The sequence below is a fragment of the Monodelphis domestica genome, chromosome 8, assembly GCF_027887165.1.
Source record: "Monodelphis domestica isolate mMonDom1 chromosome 8, mMonDom1.pri, whole genome shotgun sequence".
NCBI lineage: Eukaryota > Metazoa > Chordata > Mammalia > Didelphimorphia > Didelphidae > Monodelphis > Monodelphis domestica.
In genome coordinates this window covers 99,069,253-99,090,653 of record NC_077234.1, presented here as the reverse complement: position 1 = coordinate 99,090,653, position 21,401 = coordinate 99,069,253, and the positions used below count along the sequence as shown (strand labels likewise).

The 21,401-nt window shown below is 34.5% G+C and overlaps 1 protein-coding gene across 1 annotated transcript in view; it reads right to left on the bottom strand.

Annotated features, from left to right (window-relative positions):
- SUGT1 (SGT1 homolog, MIS12 kinetochore complex assembly cochaperone) overlaps positions 1 to 21,401 on the bottom strand; it is an 88,915-nt gene that overhangs the window by 252 nt on the left and 67,262 nt on the right. Inside the window, exons 11-12 of the mRNA XM_056807434.1 lie at positions 3,670 to 3,760; positions 522 to 703 (exon numbers count right to left, since the gene is read on the bottom strand). Coding sequence (XP_056663412.1) covers positions 522 to 703; positions 3,670 to 3,760 — 273 coding nt within the window. The remainder of the gene's footprint in view (positions 1 to 521; positions 704 to 3,669; positions 3,761 to 21,401) is intronic.

Sequence of the window (21,401 nt, the reverse complement as noted above, 5' to 3'; positions counted from 1 at the left end):
TAAGACATGGCCTAAAAGGGTAATAGATTTTTATATGACTTGAAAAACAAATCAAGGTGAGTTGAACTGTCACTTGACTGCCATAGCCACCAAGGTAGTAACTGGTTAGCAGGAATAACAGAATTCAAATACATGCCAATATAAGCTTTCATACATAGGGAACATTATCAGTTTAAAATGATGAAATTGGTTTCCAAATAAGACTATGAAGGCATTACAAACTAAGTAAGCAACTATTCTAAAATGTTTAAACACAGTTATTTCTTAAAGGTGTTTCTAAACCTGAATAAACCACATTTATGATACCTAAGTCATTTTCCTATGTGACCCTTCACAGAGAAGCATGTAATATCCTACATGATATTAAAATAAATTATTCCAGGTTTTGGAGGCATAAGTCTATGCAAAAAGTCTCAGGTGACAATTAAAAAAAATAAATCTATTCTTTAAAAAGTAGATATAGTATTTTCTCCAGACTTTGATATTTGCTAGATTATTTTTTTAAATATATATGATCTTACAAATGACTTGTTCATGGCACGTTTCACTTCATCAGAACCATCTGAATAGATCTGCTGAAATAATTTGTTTAAAGCTGCATCTCCTTCTAATTTTTCATTCTTTTCTTCTTCCTTGATCTCACCAACTAATTTGTCCCAATTCCTTGTATAATGAGAGGATGATGGATACATGTGCTTTGAATCTGTAAAATTAATTTTTTTTAAAAAGAGATTAACAACAGGTTTTGATGTCATCAAGAATATTGAAATATTGTGGAATTAAATTTTTAGGAAATCATGTAAGCAGATGATTTTATTATCTGGCACCTAAATAAGTAAATCTATTTGAACATCCAAAAATTCTTTATCAATTAACAAAAATGGAATTCACAGAATTTCATCCCATAGTAAACAGTACTTAATAATAGTAAATTGTAGCATTTTATTCAAAATTCAATTCAAAATAAATGCTCCACTAATGTCAGCAGGACTTTTATGAACATTAAGTACTGATACCTTTATTTGAGGGTCTCAAAAACCTCTAGGGGTCAGGAATAAATGGATTATAAATAATTATCCATCCTATTTAAATGTATAAGTTAACAGTCTATCCTCTCCTCTACTAAACAACAAAGTCCGATTTGAAAATAAGATACCAAAAACATTTAGAAATAAGTGTTAATAAATAGTACATTTTGCCTCATTGAATATGGTGTTAAGTAGTTGTTACAAATGTTTACTGAGGCATAAAGGTACTTGAGGCTTTAAGCCAATAAAAAAAGAAGTGATTTTTAGATGGTCAAAATTAGTTATAAGTATAGTAACAATAGTGTATAAATTAATCCTAAATCCTTGTTTTCCTATTTCCTGTCCTCCCCCACTTTAAATATCTGAACCACTGCTTATTGTTAGATTCTTTGTCTCCTCCTTTTTAAATCCACATATGTTTTTATTCACATTAACTATATTCTTTTCAAACAGTGGCTCACTTCTTCACTAGCATTTAATACCCATTTCTTGTCCAATTTTCATCAATGCATTTGGAAATTACAAATATGATAGGAAAAAATCTAGAAAATGCTAACCTAATTACTACTAACATCAGTTCATGAGGTAGCTGAGAGCAAGGGTTATAATCTCCATTTTACTGATAAAGAAATTGGCCCAGCTGACAGAGACAGGGTAAGTGATTTGCACTTATCTTTAGCTTCCAGCCTGTAGTACACAAGAATCTGACAAGCATACTAATTTAGCACAAAAGAAAAGAAAGCAAGAGACAAAGTATCCTATACATGCAATGTTCAGATGATGTGATTTTTTAAAGTAATTTTTAAATCATCATAATTATGTCTGAAAATGTTTTAATAAACAGAAAAATATAATAAACAGAAAAAAATGTTCTTAAACACCTATAACAACAGATGAATTAGTAATGCTTTATTTGCAGAAAAAAATAAAAAGCCTAACTTTACCTGCAATTTTGTTGTTTGGAATGTGAACAGTAAAGATTATTATGAAGTTCTTATTCAAAATAATGTACTAGAATTTGAGCTATTGTGCTGAAATATTTAAAATAATGTAACAATGCAGCAACTACATCATTGTGCTATAATCATAACTGATCTTATGGAAACCAAGAAAGAAAAGAGTTTAACCAAAAGAGAATCCTTGGAAATCACTGAATTTGTTTATTGACATAGGTGACATTTTATTTATGCTAAAAACTTTTAAGAAAATCAGCCCCAGAAAAATTACATTATTGAAGGTGTAAAAACGTAAAGGTATGCCCAGAGAACAGAGAAGCAATACCAAGAGATCACAGAGATGATTCTGGTGAATAGAATATGAAGTGGGATGTTAATAAGGTTTACTTAATATTGAGAATTTAACACTTCAATAAAAATTAACTAGTACTGATTTACTGAGGTTACATATAAAGAGCATTTTTTGGCATGCGAATTCAGGAAAACACTTTTCAAAATAATGAGAAGCTGTACCTGGAAAATATGGACCCTTTCAATACACATGGAAACCATCATATAATCTGGAAGTAACAAGTCTGGATCATTCAAGTTAAGTGATAATGGGAGCACTTCAAACTACTCTAGAGCCCCATGAAAGCTTAATTTTTAATTTCTAATTTTAGCTTGCAATTTCAAGGACTGATGTTTACAAATTAACTTACAAATTACAGAATTTCCTCAATTATAAAAACATGGACCCTAAATTGCATGAGGTCTCATTTCAATAAATCACACCATAATCTCTTCTTTCCTTTGAGCTGACAAAGCATTTCATACTTTCCTTTTTACACCTGCATTTTATACCTTAAAGGGCAACTAAATGCAGCAGTGGATAGAATGCCAGGACTGGAGTCTGAAAGACTCATCATTCTAAGTTCATATAAGACCCTTACTAGCTGTCTTTAACAAAATGAGTTAAGGAAATGGCAAAACTCTTTAGTATCTTTGCCAAGAAAATCCCAAATGGGATCACAAAGAGTGTCCATGCCTAAAACAACTAAGCATTATACCTTGAACAATTATAGTTTTTATTTCCCTTACTAGAACTCTGCTTCATATTCTTTGCATTTCTTTATCCCCATGACACTTAACATAGAACATTGCAAAGTATATAGCCTAAAAATCAAGTTGTTGAATTAAAAGCTCCTTAAATATAATTTACATCCTTGAAACAACTCTTATATGGTACAAATTGGCACTGTAGTAAAATGTACTACATAACTTTAAATTCCAGGAAATTGTACCTAACTACCTCAACAATAGATAGAGATAAAGAAGAGATGTAAAAAAACAAAAAAATAAGGTGAGCAACTGATTCACACAAGCAATCCAAAAGGAAACAACTAACACAAAGAGAAGAATCACCAAGGTAATAATTTAAGACAACATAGAAATTTGAACTTCCCTCTGGAGATCTCTTATAATTCACTCAGCATTCATTTAAAATTATTTCTGATTTTTTGTAGTTTAAAAAGTTAAGACCTTTACAAGAATTACAATTTTGTATTCATTTCAGAACAACCTTATTAACTTCATGTATTTCATCTTGAGAACATAAATAATGAAAGCGGAAAGAATGCTCATTACTGTTTAATGTCAATGATACAATGCTTGAATTTTAATTTCATCTAGGACAGAAAACAAACCTGGTGTAAATTGTTTGGGTTTAGGTACATCTCTATGTCCCTCTAGCTTCTCCCATCTGACAGCCTCTGACTTTTTCATTTTTATTTCAATCTAGAGAAAAAACAAAACAAAAAAATTCCTTTTACAAATCACAGCCAGAAATCCACCAAGACTTAAGAGTTTATTTAAATGTCATCAAATTCTTATAAGATAAATTATATGGTTTTGTTAACTTTTCCTGAAATAAAATTATTAATAAATACTGATATAGAATCCTATACATCTTTTGTTTCTAGTCATCTTTCAAAACTGCAAAATTCACAACACTGTGCACACTACACAATTACCAATACAATAGATCTTGGAATCAATATTCATTTTTTTCACATGCATTTACTCTTATGCTTACTCCCTTTGTAATGTTCATAGCACTAGATTGTGACTTTTATACAATGGGGAAAAAGTTTCTAATCACTTTTTTATGCCTATAGTAAGAATTTCATTTGATTCATGCATGTACTCAGTAAATATCTGTCAAATGCTGTTAATGAGCAAGGCACAATACTAAGAATTGATGGAATACAAAAAATATCTAAGACATGATCCTTGCCCTCCATGAGCCTTTAATCTAGTAGGGAAGATGGGACAGGTACAGAAACAATTAATACATAGAAAATGAGTGAAAACAGGCAAATGAATATCAAAAGAGAAATGGAGCTAAGTGGTTGGGGGAGGATGCTGTTTCAATGAGAAAGTGGTATTTCAATTGGGTCTTAAAGATGGCCAGAACAGGTAAAGATGAAAAGAAAGAACATTCAAAAAGAGGAAATGGGAGGCAACTGGGTAGCTCAGTGGATTGAGAGCCAGGCCTAGAGATGGGAGGTCCTAGGTTCAAATCTGGCCTCAGACACTTCCTAGCTGTGTGACCCTGGGCAAGTCAATTAACCCCATTGCCTAACCCTTACCACTCTTTTGCCTTGGAACCAATACAGAGTATTGATCCCAAGACCGAAGATCAGGGTTTAAAAAAAAAAGGAAATGATGCAAATACAAATGTCAAGATAGAAAAGGACTAGATGTGTTTTAGGTAAGAGAAGTGGACCAATTTGAATGGAGAGGCAAGAAGGAAAATAAAATTGATAAAAAGTAAAAAAAAAAAAAGCATTAAGCACTTACTACGAGCTATGCCAAATTGGGCTAACCCTAAACAATACGGTTGCATAATTTATTACAAAAGTAAAAGTAGTAATGCATACCAATCTATACATTTGATTTAAGTAGAAAAAGTTAACTGAATATAATACACAGTATATAAGAAGTGGTTCATATTCTGCCTCCAAAGAATGCCCACCTAGGAGTGGGTTCACCAAAATGTATGAATGGTGACTTTTCCTTTCATATTTCTAAATTTTTTCTTACAACCTCTCCAACATTGTTTCCATTTTTCCTTTTTGTTCCCCCTTTCTAATTCTAGGCTACCTAAAGACAATGCCATGAAAGTATATACTCTAGCAGATCCTATAAAACTTGAAAAGTTCCTACTATGGAACAGGAAACTTACTATGTCACCTAAGGATAAGCCTAAGCTTGGAAAAATTTATAATGAAAACACTGATCACCAAATGATGAGTTTGTTTTTAACCATAGTAAGTCATTGGAAAGGCTACAAGATAACATCTATATATTAGAAATAAAGGAGCCTTGTCAATTACTTAAGTAATTGGATAAATAATGCTAATAAGCTAATAAGAGGTATTAGTGAATGAATAAATATTGTTAACTTTAAAAGTAATCTACAGAAGGAAATAAGTTTTATTTACTATGTGGTCTTCCATTTTAAAAACTGAACACATTAGAATGATTAGTATTGAAGTAATTTTTGACATTTTTTTAAATCTAAGAATAAGATTATAATGCTATGAGGAGAGTAACATCTGTTCAATCATTGGTTTTAAGTTAATTAGAATAGTAGACTCCCTCCATAATGCAGTTCCACATGAAAAACATTAAACAACATTATTAAGAGTATATTCGAAGCAAAGTTGCAGGATACAAAATAAACCCACATAAATCATCAGCATTTCTATATATTTCCAACACATCTCAACAGTAAGAATTAGAAAGAGAAATCCCAATTAAAATCACCCTAGACAACATAAAATACTTAGGAATCTATCTGCAGAGACAAACACAGGAACTATACGAACACAACTATAGAACACTCTCCACACAATTAAAACTAGATCTAAACAATTGGAAAAACATTGATTACTCATGGGTAGGAAGAGCTAACATAATAAAAAATGACAATCCTGCCCAAATTAATTTACTTATTTAGTGCCATACCCATTGAACTACCAAAAAACTTTTTTTTATTGAATTAGAAAAAACCATAAGACTCTTTGTGGTGGCCAAAAATTGGAAAATGAGGGGATGCCCTTCAATTGGGGAATGGCTGAACAAATTGTGGTATATGTTGGTGATGGAATACTATTGTGCTAAAAGGAATAATAAAGTGGAGAAGTTCCATGGAGACTGGAACAACCTCCAGGAAGTGATGCAGAGCGAAAGGAGCAGAACCAGGAAAACATTGTACACAGAGACTGATACATTGTGGTACAATCAAAGGTAATGGACTTCTCCATTAGTGGCAATGCAGTGTCCCTGAACAATCTGCAGGGATCTAAAAAACACTATCCACAAGCAGAAGATAAACTGTGGGAGTAAAAACATCGATGAAAAGCAACTGCTTGACTACAGGGGTGGAGGGGATATGACTGAGGAGAGACTCTAAATGAACACTCTAACGCAAATACCAACAACATGGAAATGGGTTTGAATCAAGAACACATGTGATACCCAGTGGAATTGTGCGTGGGCTATGGGAGAGGTGGGGGGAGGGTGGGGAGGGAAGAAAAGAAAATGATCTTTGTTTCCAATGAATAATGTTTGGAAATGACCAAATAAAAATTTTTTAAAAAAGGAAAAAAAAAAGAAAAAACCATAAGAAAGTTCATTTGAAAGAACAAAAGATCAAGGCTATCCAGGAAAATCATGAAAAAAAAAATGCAAAGGAAGGAGGACTTGCAGTCCCAGATCTCAAACTATACTATAAAGCAGTGGTCATCAAAACAATTTGGTACTGGCTAAGAGACAGAAAGGAGGATCAGTAACACCCTACACCAAGATAAACTCAGAATGGGTGAATGACTTGAACTTAAAGAAGGAAATAATAAGTAAATTAGGTGAACACAGAATAGTATACATGTCAGACCTTTGGGAAGGGAAAGATTTTAAAACCAAGCAAGACTTAGAAAGAGTCACAAAATGTAAAATAAATAATTTTAACTACATCAAATTAAAAAGGTTTTGTGCAAACAAAACCAATGTAACCAAAATCAGAAGGGAAATAACAAACTGGGAAACAATCTTTATAACAAAAACCTCTGACAAAGGTCTAGTTACTCAAATTTACAAAGAGCTAAATCAATTGTACAAAAAAAATCAAGCCAATCCCCAATTGATAAATGGGCAAGGAACATGAATAGGCAATTTTCAGTTAAAGAAATCAAAACCATTAATAAGCACATGAAAAAGTGTTCTAAATCTCAGAGAGATACAAATCAAAACAACTCTGAGGTATCACCTCACACCTAGTGGATTGGCTAACATGACAGCTATGGAAAGTAATGAATGCTGGAGGGGATGTGGCAAAGTCAGGACATTAATTCATTGCTGGTGGAGAGTTGTGAATTGATCCAACCATTTCTGGAGGGCAATTTGGAACTATGCCCATAGGGTGCTAAAAGACTATCTGCCCTTTAATCCAGCCATAGCACTACTGGGTTTGTACCCCAAAGAGATAATAAGGAAAAAGAATTGTACAAGAATATTCATAGCTGCGCTCTTTGTGGTGGCAAAAAACTGGAAAATGAGGGGATGCCCTTCAATTGGAGAATGGCTGAACAAATTGTGGTATATGTTGGTGATGGAATACTACTGTGCTCAAAGGAATAATAAAGTGGAGGAATTCCATGGAGACTGGAACAACCTCCAGGAATTGATGCAGAGTTAGAGGAGCTGAACCAGGAAAACACTGTACACAAAGAATGACACACTGTGGTACAATCGAATGTAAAGGACTTCTCCATTAGTGGCAATGCAATGATCCTGAACAATTTGGAGAGATCTACAAAAAAGAAAACTATCCGCATTCAGAGGAAACACCATGGGAGTAAAAACACCAAAGAAAAACAACTGCTTGAATGCATGGGTTGAAGGGATATGGTTGGGGATGTAGACTCTAAATGAACATCCTAGTGCAAACAACAACATGGAAATAGGTTCTGATCAAGGACACAAGTAATATCCAATGAAATTGTGCGTTGGCTGCAGGAAGGGTGGATGGAGGGGAGGGAGAGAAAAATGTGATTATTGTAACCAAGGAATAACATTTTAAATTGACTAAATAAACTAATTCTAATGGGGGAAAAAAAAAGAATGGACCAACCAAGAAAAAAAAAGAGTATATTAGAGAAAAAAATTATCCTTGTGATCTTGATGAAAATGGCCAGTATCCACTAATTAATTTAAGTTTCAAATGGAGAAAAGTGTTTTCACTTTATTTGTGCTAATTCCAATAAAAGATATTAAAATACTATTTAAATGGAAATTCTAAAAACAAAATATATAAATAAAAATTTTTTAGCCAGTAGCCTATCCTCCAACAGATGATCTTATCTGATGGAACATCTTTAGAGAAACATATTTCGCAACATATTTTAGGGAAGGAGAGCCAGAACTCACATATTTTAGCAAAATTGAAGCAAATGTATTTGCCTTTCAGAGTATACTGTAAAATCATAAATTAATGTGAAACTACATTTGATTGAGACATCAGATAAATCCTAACAAAATACTCACTGAAAAACCATTTAAATCTACACTACAACTGATCACATAAATTCACAAAAGCACAAAGTTGTAACTGAATACTTAAAAACAAAACCCTCTGATTATCTAATATCAGATTGTCACTCTGTATTCTTAAGAGTACCTGACTTGCTAAATTTTTTTCCAGGCCATTTTTGAGCTAAAAAAAAAGTTGTGAGGTCATTTAACCCAACCTCCACATTTTGCAAATAAAGAGACTCAGAGCTTTGGATGATGTGCCTACCATTTCCTAATTAATGAGTGGCAAAACTGGTATGTTAAAAATGAATCTATAAATCAGTTAGATTTTATTAAGTAATAGCCATGAATGTGCCAGGCAATGGGATACAAATCCCTGACCTCAAAGAGCTTATATCCTATAATAGTAGGAAATGATGTAAATACAATGGAGTTTAGGTATGGGGGTACCCAGATATATAGTTAGGGGTCAGGAAAGGTATCATGCAGAAGGGCATGGTCTGTTATCTGAGTTTTAAAGTGAGCTAGAGCTTCTATAAAGAGAGTATAATCCATTTACTCCATGGACAGCTTGTAGAAAGGCACAGAAATTAAAGATAGAATGTCATGTGAGGATTAACAAGTAGCTTGATTTGGCTGGAGTGAAACACATTTGGAGGAGAATAAAGTATAATAAACCTAGAATGGTAAGTTGAAGTCAGACAGTGAAGATTTAAAATGCTAAACATAAGAGTCTATATTTAATCCTAGCAGTAATATAAAGTCACTAAAGCTTACTGAGCAGAAACGATATGGTCACACCTGTGCCTTAGGAATACTAGATGGAGGATAGATTAGACATGGGAGTAACTAAATGAACAAAGAGACCAATTAAAGGGTAATAAAGACTTCTAGCCAAAATGGCTACCTGAACAGAAATCAACTTCCCAGTTCCCATACATCTTTTCAAGCAAAACCCTGAATTTCACCAGACAGGAAAATGATAAAAGAAATTCAAAAAGAAACTACAGTATATGATTTCTCCTCCAGAATTCTACAAAAAGTCAGCCCGATATCCAGGAGCTACAGGAAAGGGGTCCTTTAGCAAAATGAGTAGCAGTATGATAAAAGACCTACTATAGTCTACAAGGCTGTGTCTGAGGAAAGAGTGGAGGATCACCCTGAGAAAAAATCAGAATGGATAGAAACCTATAGGTTAGAGACTTTTGAAGCTCTGAGAACCCGCATCAGATTGCAACTGTAATATACAAAGACATCCCCAAGCTCAGGGTCTCCAATATCACTAGTATTCTGTTATGAGACAGCAAAGAGAGCTCTAAAGATCCATTACTTTGAATTTCAAAAATCCAGAGTTGGAGGTCAATGCAGGTACCCAAAGGATCCCATGGAAAAATCAAACAGGGTCTACCATCTTATCCAAAAGCAGAGTAGGAAAAAAGTTTGGACCTTGGACATAACCCCAGTTCAGGAACTAAACCTAGAGAAAGAAACCTAGAGAAATAAAAACAACTAATATCAAAAATTATTACAAATCTAGAGATACCCAAAAGAATATAACCACAAGTACAGATTCTCAGGAAAAAATAAGTTCCCACAAAGATACAAGAAATCCTAGAAGAAATGAAGCTAGATTAAAATAAAATAAAATAAAATAAAATAAAAACTCTGGAAGAAAAAATTGGAAAGAGAATAAATAGCTTAGAAAAAAAATTTTTAAATAACAAAAAGGTTGCAATACTTTTTTGGAATGCACAAAAGAGAACAGAGCATTCAGAATGAGCAAGACAAGCAGGATTGTTTTGAAGATAATATGCTGACTATAGTTTTGTTTTGTTTTTTTTAATAAAACCCTTACCTTCCGTCTTAGAGTCAATACTGTGTATTGGCTCCAAGGCAGAAGAGTGGTAAGGGCTAGGCAATGGGGGTCAAGTGACTTGCCCAGGGTCACACAACTGGGAAGTGTCTGAGGCCAGATTTGAACCTAGGACCTCCCGGCTGACTATAGTTTTTAAAAGGTTTTTAAGAAGATGATTAAGGTAAGAATACATTCATGTTTTAAGAGGCCAGAATTAGATGATGATAATCCAGTGATGGAGCCCATTCAAACAGATGAGGAAAACTAAAAGAGAACAGTATAACAAAAACCCAGAGGAGAAAGTATCTAGAACAAACAGGTAATCAACAATGTCAAATTCTGTAGAGTTCAAGAAGACAATACTACTAAACTTTTTTAAAGGAATTTAGCAATTAAATTTCAGCAATTAAAAAACAATTAAGTTTCAGGTTCATAAGTTCAATTGCAAAGAGCTCAGAATTAAGTGAAAAGAGAACTATGGAAAGACTAAATTCTGAATAAGAGAATATGTATTCAAATCCTATTTCTCCTATATTTTCTACCTTTATGACCTTTGGCAAGGCTTTAACTATGAAGATTTCAGTTTCCTAATCTATAAAATGAGGAGATTGTATTAATGGCATCAGAGTTATTAATGACTTCTAAAGTCTCTTCCAACTTTAACTCTATGATATTATGTTCTATGACTAGAACCTGCAACTTTTAGCTCCTAGATTAGTGCTTTTAATATTGCCAACTTTCCTTATGTTAAAATTATAATTTAATCATAAAATTATAACCTAGGATTCAGATTCCTCTGAGTGTTAAAAACTAACTGGTGCAACAATTTTAGTGGGAAACTCACACTAAGATACAGTTATTATGTACTGTTATAAACTAAGTACACAGAGCATTTTGTATTTCAACTGAATCTATTTAAAAGTAGTTTGATGCTACTTAGTCTGACACTATGATATACTGTGGAATATTTTTACTATGCTAGTTTAGTATAAATCAGTAACACTGAATTATGATTCCCTGTGATAGAGGAAAATTTAGATTTCTACAAACCATAGGTGACAGATGAGAATCTGTAATAAAATTACCTTCTTATTTCTAAAGCAAGCTTGGAACTAAATGTCTAAAGCATCCCATCTTGATTAAAAATTTTCCAGGCCACTCACTTTTTTCTGTAGGAAAATGGAGTTATTAGCAAAAGTAGTCTGACATAAATTTCTAACAGAGACTATGTGAATATTGATAAGTACATAATAAAGCACATATTGGTGAAAAGCATCTTCCAAAAGTGCACTGTGCTAATCTATTTGTTTGAACTAGTGTTTACTATAAAGAAAGGAGGAAGGGAAGAAAAGAAAAAGGGAGGGGGGAGGGAAAGGGAGAGAGAGAGGGAGGGAGGTCGAGGGAGAGGGGAAGGAAGGAAGGAAGGAAGGAAGGAGTGAAGGAAGGGAGGAAGGAAGGAGTGAAGGAAGGGAGGGAGGAAGGGAGGGAGGGAGGGAGGGAGGGAGGGAGGGAGGGAGGGAGGGAGGGAGGGAGGGAAGGAAGGAAGGAAGGAAGGAAGGAAGGAAGGAAGGAAGGAAGGAAGGAAGGAAGGAAGGAAGGAAGGAAGGAAGGAAGGAAGGAAGGAAGGAAGGAAGGAAGGAAGGAAGGAAGGAAGGAAGGAAGGAAGGAAGGAAGGAAGATGGATGAATAGACAGAAAGAGATAGACAGAATGATGGGGAGAGAGAGAGAGAGAGAGAGAGAGAGAGAGAGAGAGAGAGAGAGAGAGAGAGAGAGAGAGATGATAGATGGATGGATGGATGGATGGATGGATGGATGGATGGATGGATAAATGAGAGAGAGATACACAAGGGCACCTGTATATGTGGGGGTTCTTTGAGAGCCAAGCCAATGGTCTCTCAGAGGGGAGAATCCTTCTGTCTAGAGTGTGGTGATTCAGTCAGATAAATGATGAGAGGCACTGTATGCTCAATCTGTGTCAGGCATCACACAGTGCCCTGCCATGGCATGGCAGGTTTATTTTATTGGTTCAATGAGTACATACTTTCCTGGCACACAATCATCTTTCAACATACATGTTTCCATAGAACCCAACAACACACCGAAGCCTGAGGAAATAGTCAACAAAACATTGTTGCCAGAACAGAAATAGAGATGAATGACATAAACAGGGTGATCTGGAAATTAGTTCCCCCTGATGTATGGGATGACCAGTTAGGAGGATAATTGTCACCCTTGATCAGCTTTTACAATCAATCACAATTACTTATGAGATGGGCAACAAAACATTTCGAAGCTAGGTACAGGGCTAGAGGGTAATCCAAGATGGACCAGAATTGGGATTTTCCTCAGTTTCCAAGTAGTATATTTCTTGTACTTGATTCAGGCACCTGGCATGGTTGCTTGGTTATGAACCAGCATAGTGTGTCAGTAACTTGTGTTTCAAAGGAAAGATTAATTTACCTATCATGTTTGTCCTGCAATGGGTGTGGAGCATTTAAGTGTGCCTCTGCTTGAGAGAGAAGGGAGGGGTAGTGGGTACAGGTCTTTAAGTTTTAATTCTGTGATTGCAGTCTTCTGGGGTAATAATGTAGGGGGATTAAAGTGCAACATTTGTGTTGATTATTTCTACTGTATTGGGGAGAGAACAACAATCATAACAATTCCATTAGTAGGGGAAGTCACACAGTGGGGTTCAGTGGGTGCCTTATTTTCTGGGGGCTGCTTTGCCATCCCCAATTTCCCAGGCTGTAACTTTGTCAGACAGCAGGGGTGTGATGGATCCCCACAATGTAAATAATAAGAATGGTAAAGATACAGTTCCTATCTTAAGGAATTTATAATCTATTTTGTAGGAAATCAAATTTTGTGAAATAACTGATATACAAATTATGAAAACTGTGGTATTGCCTATAAGTCAACAAAAGATCAGAGAAGGAAAAGATCACGATTGGCTGGATTAGATAAACGAGGATTGGATCTGAGCTAAATTTTATAGAAAAGATAGAAAGATTTAGATAAGCAGAAAGAAGAAAAAGCCTTTCAGGGAGGGTGAACAGTTAAAGAGCACACACATTACAATCAGTTGGATATATGTAGCTAACCTTGAGCAAAATTTATATATGGGGAAGTAATAAACAAGCAACAAGCATCATTACACTTGCAAGACCAGCAAAGAAAGTATGCCCATCAGTTAGTGGATATCTAAACAAATGAGGGTCCATTCTTATGCCATGAGAAACCATGAAAATGAGTATTTGAGAGAAACCTTTGGAAGATGTGTATGAATTGATGCAAAGCAAACTGAGCAGATCCAGGGAAACAATTTATACTGTAATACTTTAAAGAAAAATAATTTCTTTTTTAAACCCTTATCTTCCATCTTAGAATCAATACTGTATATTGGTTCCAAGGCAGAAGAGTGGTATGGGCTAGGCAATGGGAATTAAGTGACTTGCCCAGGGTCACACAGCTAGGAAGGATCTGAGGCCACATTTGAACCTGAGACCTCCCATCTGGCTCTGGCTCTCAATCCACTGAGTCACCCAGCTGCTCCTAAGAAAATAATTTTGAAAGGTTGCAAACTCTGATTATTTCAACCAACCACAACTCAAGAGAAGTAATGATAAATCATGCTACCTCCTGACAGGAGGTATATACTCAAGATGCAAAATGAGAAATATTTGGACATGACAAATGTGAATTTGTTTTCCTTGACAATGCTTATTTGTTACAAGGATAGTTTTATTCTTTTCTTTTGGGGGAGGGGCATTGAGAGAGAGAGGGAAGCTAGGAATAGTGTGTTCTAAAAGAAAAGTGGATCACTGAAGCAATTTTTTTTTAAATTCATAGAAAAGAACAGAAGCAAATTCAGAAAGAAACACAAACAGGAAAGCTTCAAAGCAACATAATGAATTTATATATACATACATATAATTTTTTAAGTAAGCTATACACAATAGATTCATGGTTTCATATGCAATTCTCTTTTTCTTTTTTACTTTGTATTATGAAAATGGTTTTTGTTTGTAAAGTTCAGAATAAAAAAATAAGAAAAAGGCAAAGTACTGCAAATTTCATATATATGACAATAGGATTCTGCTATAAGCTACTGAACTTGAGCATTACAAGATGAAAGTGACACTATGGAATGGGTTAAAAGGAGAAGACCAAAGGCATTTAAACCAACATCTTAAGATTATAAATTGGGTAAAGCCAAATTACAAAGGTATTTGAAAGGCAAGTTAAAACATTTAGTCTTTAGCTCAGACTTAAAAGATAGAAGGCACATTTCTGTTCACCTAATCTAACCTCCTTTTGCCAATGTGGAAACTGAAATGAAAAATATTAAATTACTTGTCCAAGGTCATAAAGTTATAAGAGGCAAAGCTAGTATTTAAAGTCCAGTTATTCTTATCTCAAAATAAGACAATGCATGAAAGCTTAAATAATGCAATAACACGATTAAAGCACTCTTTCAAAAAAATGCAACTCTAGGCATATGTAGTAGAAAACATAAGAAGGGAGACCCTAGGCAGGAAGATAAGTTGAACATGCTACATGTGACAATGAGCACTTTACTAGAAAAAGGAAATCAAAGGTATCATTTTCCCTTTACCACATTTTAACTATGACTTTAGACAAATCACTTAACGCCTACATTTTGACTTCATTTATAACAAACTGACTACCTGACTACCTTACAGGTACAGAAATAGGAAATCTAACAGTTGTGGTATTTTTCTCCCCAATATTCAGACTATATGAAATCTAAGGTTGCTAATAGACATCCAACTATGAAATGTCCAGGATCTAAACTAGATCAGTAAGGATGGGGGGGGAGGGGGTGGCGCGCCAAGGAAGGGGGGGTACCGGGCCAGCCAGAAAGGGAAATTCGTACATTTTCTGAGTTGTGAAGCATTCTAGGAGTATTTATAGAACAATAATTTACTAAATAAATATAAGGGAAGACTCAAAAATGTATCCGAAATTTTGAGTTTGGAAGAAAAATTCACTCAACATACAAATATTGATTACATTTTTGACATGGCCATTGATTAAATAGGGAGGTTTAATTGGCTTAAGCTGAATTTTAATTTAGTCATATCAGATTTGAGATAATGGAGAAAAAAACAAAAGTAATCATTTAGAGCAAAAAATTCATTTCTTTTATAATCTGAGAAGAAAAGATTCTTAGGGTTCCCATATTTTTATATAACAGGAAAAGTGATGTTCTTGACATATTGTCACTAGAAGAGAGAATTGGCACTATTCTGGAATTATCTATTTGCCCAAAGGACAGTATGCAGAACTATCACTAAAGTTCTAATATATATTGATTCACAATGATTTAACTGCCTATACTCAGTCAACTTACAATTCTACCACCATTCTTTTAATATACATTAAAATTAGCTTCTATTTATAAAGTCAGAATTACAAATCAGATGACTCTCACAAAAGGTACAGTTAAAGTATTAGGATAATAGGATCATAGATACAGAATTGGTAAAGGACCTCAGAGGCCATCTAATCCAAATCCCAGAACCTCTGATTCCAAATCCAGATTCTAATTCTAACTCTTTCAAATGCTATTATCCCTCACCATTTTGGAGATGAGAAAACTAAGGCTCTAAAAGGCTTGACCAAGACCATATGTATGGTATGCTTTTCACTCTATGTCCTCTAACTTGGTGATCTCATCAGTTCACATGGGTTCAATTACCATCGCTAGGCAGATGACTCCCAGATTAATATATCCAGTCCATATTTTTCTCCTGAGCTAGTCACACATCTCCATCATCCCTTGAACATCTCAAACTAGATGTCCTATAGGCATCTCAAATGAAACATATCCAAAGCAAAACTTATTATCTTTCCCTCTATAATTCTATCTCTTTTCAATCTTTCCTAATCCTGTTCTGGGGACCACCATTCTCTGAGGCATCCTGGCCCAAACCTTGGCATCATCCTCAACTCCTCACTCACATACACCCCCACATATCTAATTCAAACAGAGGGACTTCTCAGCCTCAACATTCCTTTCCAGTCATCTTCCTCCTCACTCCCCTCCACACATTTCATGGTTCAGTCATACATTCCTGCCTGCAGATACTCCAGCTCCTTTTTCCATGCTTTGTACTGAATGTGCCCCATGCTTGGAATGTTCTCCCTTCTTACCACCACCTCTTGGAAATGGAAACCCTGTTTCCTTCAAGACACAACTCAAACACTTCCTTCTGCATGAAGTCTCCTGGTCCCTCCAGCTACCAGTGCCTTATTCCTGATGGTTACCTGCTCTCTCTGTTATGTGCACTTGGTATACACCATTTCTACTTCACAGCCTCTCTTATAAACAACCCTTTCTCTCCACTCCTCAAGCTACAACTATAGTTGAGACCTTAATACTTTTGATGTAGAATATATAATTGCTCTCTACACTTTGTGCATTTTCACTGGATATCTGCCATCCTAGAAATGTTATTCCTTTTCACCTCTATCTCTTCATTTCCCTAGCTTTTTTCAAGAATCAACTCAAGTCCATCCCCTACAAAGGGTTTCTCCTGGTAGTTCTCACTGCTAATAGTTTCCCCTATCAGATTCCATTCCCTTTACCAATTCTGCATATAGTTTGTATAAAACCAGTTATTCATAATGTATCTTCTGATAGGACATATATTCCTTGTGGGTAGGAACAGTTTTGTTTTGTTTTTTGCATTTGTTTGGATCACCAGCACTTAACACAATGCCTAGCACATAGAAAGTACTTATAATTTCTTGCTAATTGATTCACCACAGACTGAGAATACAGAGGGACTGGCATCAGTCAGTGTGCTTCTTGATGTATTCCATATAAGCTTGTCTCAAGCTCCTAGCTTCAAACTAAGGCTGCTCTCTGGCCTAACCAGCCCCATATCCTCAGGGTCTATAAAGTGTGGAAAGGAAAAAGGGAGGGGAAAAAAGGTAGTGGACCAAAGAGAATGTCTTATTGAGTAATGAGCTTGAATTTATAGTGTGACTAACAACCTATCTCTGAAGGCAATTCCAAATTAGAAATTCTAAAAATGTTTTCACCTTTGTTATTATATTAAAAAGTTAGAGCTAGAAAGGACCTCATAAGACATCTAGTCCTACTCTCTAATTTTACAGATGAAACTTGAGGTCCACCAAACTTAAGTAACTTTACTAATATTATATAGGAAATAAGCCAAAGACTCAGATGTGAGCCCCAGGTCCTTTGTCTTCATATCCAGAACTCTTTCCATATCATTTGAATAAATTTTAATCTCTAAAGATTATTCTAGAAGCCATGCTCATTTTGATTTAATAAGTTCAGTCACATTTGTATAAAAAGTCAAATTCATAACTTTATGGAAATACATTGTATTCAAACCTTTAAAATGACTGATCAAATTCAGCACTGTGTGCCTTTGAGCTCGACCACGATTCAAGCCAAAATTTTGAGGCTTTTTAACACTGTGAAGCAAAAGCAAAAACATGGTAAAGGATAAAAGGATGAAAAATTCTATCCAATTAAGAGTTGGTTTATGCATTTTAAAGGCAGACAAGCTAATATGAAGCTTTAAGTGCTATCCTTCTTGACCTCTCTGCAGTTTTAGACATTACTGACCACTCTCTACTCTTGAACAGGTTTGTCTCTTTAGGAGACACTGTTGGATATGACAGGTGATACTGATCTTCCTTGGTTCTCATTCTACATGACCATTCCTTCTCAGTCTCCTCTCTATCATCATCCTTATCACAGAGACTAAATAGATATATTCTCCTTCCTGGGCTCATTTTTCTTTATAACCATCTCACTTGACCTCATCAGTTCCAATGGGTTCAATTATCATTTCCATGAAAATAAATCTGAGATCAATATATCTAATCCCATAATACCTACTAGGTGTTAGACACTTTAAATTTTAAGAATAAGAAGCATCTCAAAGTCAAAAGGTCTAAAACAGAGTTCATTATCTTTCTTCCCCAAACCCCAAGCTACCCAATATTTCTGTCAAGGAAGTCCCCATTCTTCCCCATCTCAATGTCTTCCTTGTTTCCTTATTCACACATATCTAATAAGTTGCCAAACTTTGATTTTTTTTTCCTGCAAAATATCTCCAATGTACTTCCCATTCTCTTCTCACACAGCCACAATTCTAGCTCAAAACTTCATTACTTCTCCCCCAAACTACTGGTTCCTCTGTATCACATCTCTGTTCAACTCAAATCCATCCTCCAGATGCTTACTAACCTTGCCATTCCGCTACTCGATAAACTCTAGTAGATCCCTATTTCCTCTATTATAAAATGTAAAGAACTTTGTATTTAAAGTTCTTAAAAACCTGAGCCAACCTACCTTTCTGGTCCTCTGCTTTCTTACTCCCCCTCCACATATTTTATGGTCCAGCTAAGAGAGCTAAAAGATCTTGTTTCAAAGACAGCAGGATGACCAATAACCAGATTTCAAATATCTACACTTCCTACAGGAATGAAAAAATTCAATGCGAAAAACAAAGAAGCAAAACACATTATCTATGGATGCATTTCTGAAAGTTATATGAAAGGACCCTAAATCTCCCCCAAAATCACAGATATCAAAATGTCAGATGTAAGAAGAATCTCTTCAAGAAAGAATTTCTTCTGAAATTTTATAATAGTAATCAAGTTGTTTTAGTAGGGCAAAAACTATGAAGGAATTTTTTAACCCATTAGACAATAAACTTTGTATCTGATATGTTGTATAAAATACATATGTGACTGATTACCAAGTTACTGTTTAAGCAATTTATAAACATATTAGAGAGCCTAAAATCATATTTATAGTTGATTAGTGTTTTGTAATTTCTTTTAAAAGTTGAGTAAAAAAATAGGCCTTTCTTTAAGCAATTAATCCATTCTACCAGAATTAATGAAGAATCAAAGAAGGGTCATAAAGGACTGAAGATTATTTTGTACTATTCTTCAGATATCTTTACTGGATCTTATAATCACCTCAATTTATTATCCTATATCTCTCCTTCCTTTCTCACTCAAGCTCCTTGAAAAAAGGGTCTATATTAAGGGAAAAAAATTAAAGGAATAAAGATTGGTAAAGAGGAGATAAAACTATCCTCACTTGCTGATGATATGACAGTTTACTTAGAAAAAATAGACTGATAACAACCATTTTAGAAAGCAATATGAAATCAGTCTAAACAGGTCATAAAATTATGCATACCCTTTGACCTCAAAATACTACTACTAGGTCTGTATCCCAGAGATAAGGGAAAAGGACCCACTTGTCCAAAATATTTTCAGCAGCTCTTTTTGAAGTGGCAAAGAATTAGAAACTGAGGTACTGTCCATCACTTGAGGAATGGCTGAACAAGTTGTAGTATACAGTTGAAATGAAATACTATTGTGCCATAAGAAAGAAAATTAGTTCAGAAAAACCTGGAAAGACTTATATGAACTGATATAGCAAAGTAAAGTGAGCAAAAGCAGGAGACAACATTTATGGTAGCAGAAATATTATACAATGATCAACTACTATGAAAGACCAAACTATTATTAGCAAAGCAAGTTCCCAATATATTCACAAGAGACCCACAATAAAAAATGTTATCCACAGGCAAAAAAGGAACTGTTGCTGTCTGATCACAAATCAAAGCATGTTACTTTTTTGTATTTTATTGTATATGTGACAGGTGACATGTGTTGTCATGGCATGAGAATATAGAAATACATATTGCATGAAAGCATGGATATGATCTATATCAGACTACTTACCACCTCAGGGAGGTGGGAAAAGAAGGGAAAGAAAATCTCAATCCTAAAATGTCAGAAAATAATAGTCAAAAATTGCTGCATGTGTAACTGAAAAAAAAAATTTTAAGGGGGGGGGGGAGAAGGAGGGAGGTAGAGGAGAATATCCCAGAATATCCCAGGTGCAGGGAATAGCTATAGGCAAAGGTATGGAGTGGTAAAATCTCAGGGATGTACAAGGGCATGCTCATAAGTTTTAACTATTCAATTTTATTTTAGACAATAAATCAAAAAAAGAAGAAAAGGAAAGAAAAACATAAGGAATTAGCAAAGGTGCTAATTTATACAATAGCTTCAGCAAAGCCGGAGGCCACAAAATTCTCAAAAATCAAAAGCATTTCTACATGAGAACAAAATCTAAATGGCAATAAAAGTGAAATCCCATTCCAAATAATACAAAATGCATAAACTATATGATGATCAATTTATAAAAGCACATACAATATTTCTATGGATTCAATTACAAAATGCTCCTTAGATTTAAATTAAAAAAAAAAACTTAAATAGCTGGAGGAATATTCATTGCTCATGGCAACACTACTAAAGTTAATTTTCAAAAAGATGTTTTGCAGAACTAATAATAACAAAATTCATTTGGAAAAATAAAAGGTCTAGAATATCAAGGGAAATAATTAGGCATGAAAAAGGAATAGCACTTCCAGACCGCAAACTATATTGTAAAACAGCACATCAAAACCATTTTACTAAAGGGCATCTAGACAGCCAAGTGGGTTGAAAGCCTAGAGATAGGAGGTCTTGCATTCAAATCTAGCCTCAGATGCTTTCTAGCTGTGTGAATCTGGGCAAATCACTTAACCCCAATTGTTCAGACCTTACCCCTAGACTACCCTGGAACCTTGCTTAGTATTAATTATAAGTGATTATATTCTATATTCTAGATATTATTGTTTTATATTATATATGTTAATTTATTATAGTTCTAAGTGATTAATTATAAGGGGTTTTTTTAAGTTTGCTATTGGTTAAAAAAAGTAAATCAATGGAACAAACAAGACATGGGATAATTCAATAATCCAGTGTTCTATAAATCTCAAAACAAAGGTGGTTAGGAAAAAATTCCTTATTTGATATAAAAACTGCTAGGAAAAAATGGAAAGTAAATCTGGCAGAAATCAGGCTTAGAATAAATAACACCATATATTCTAAATGGATGTGAT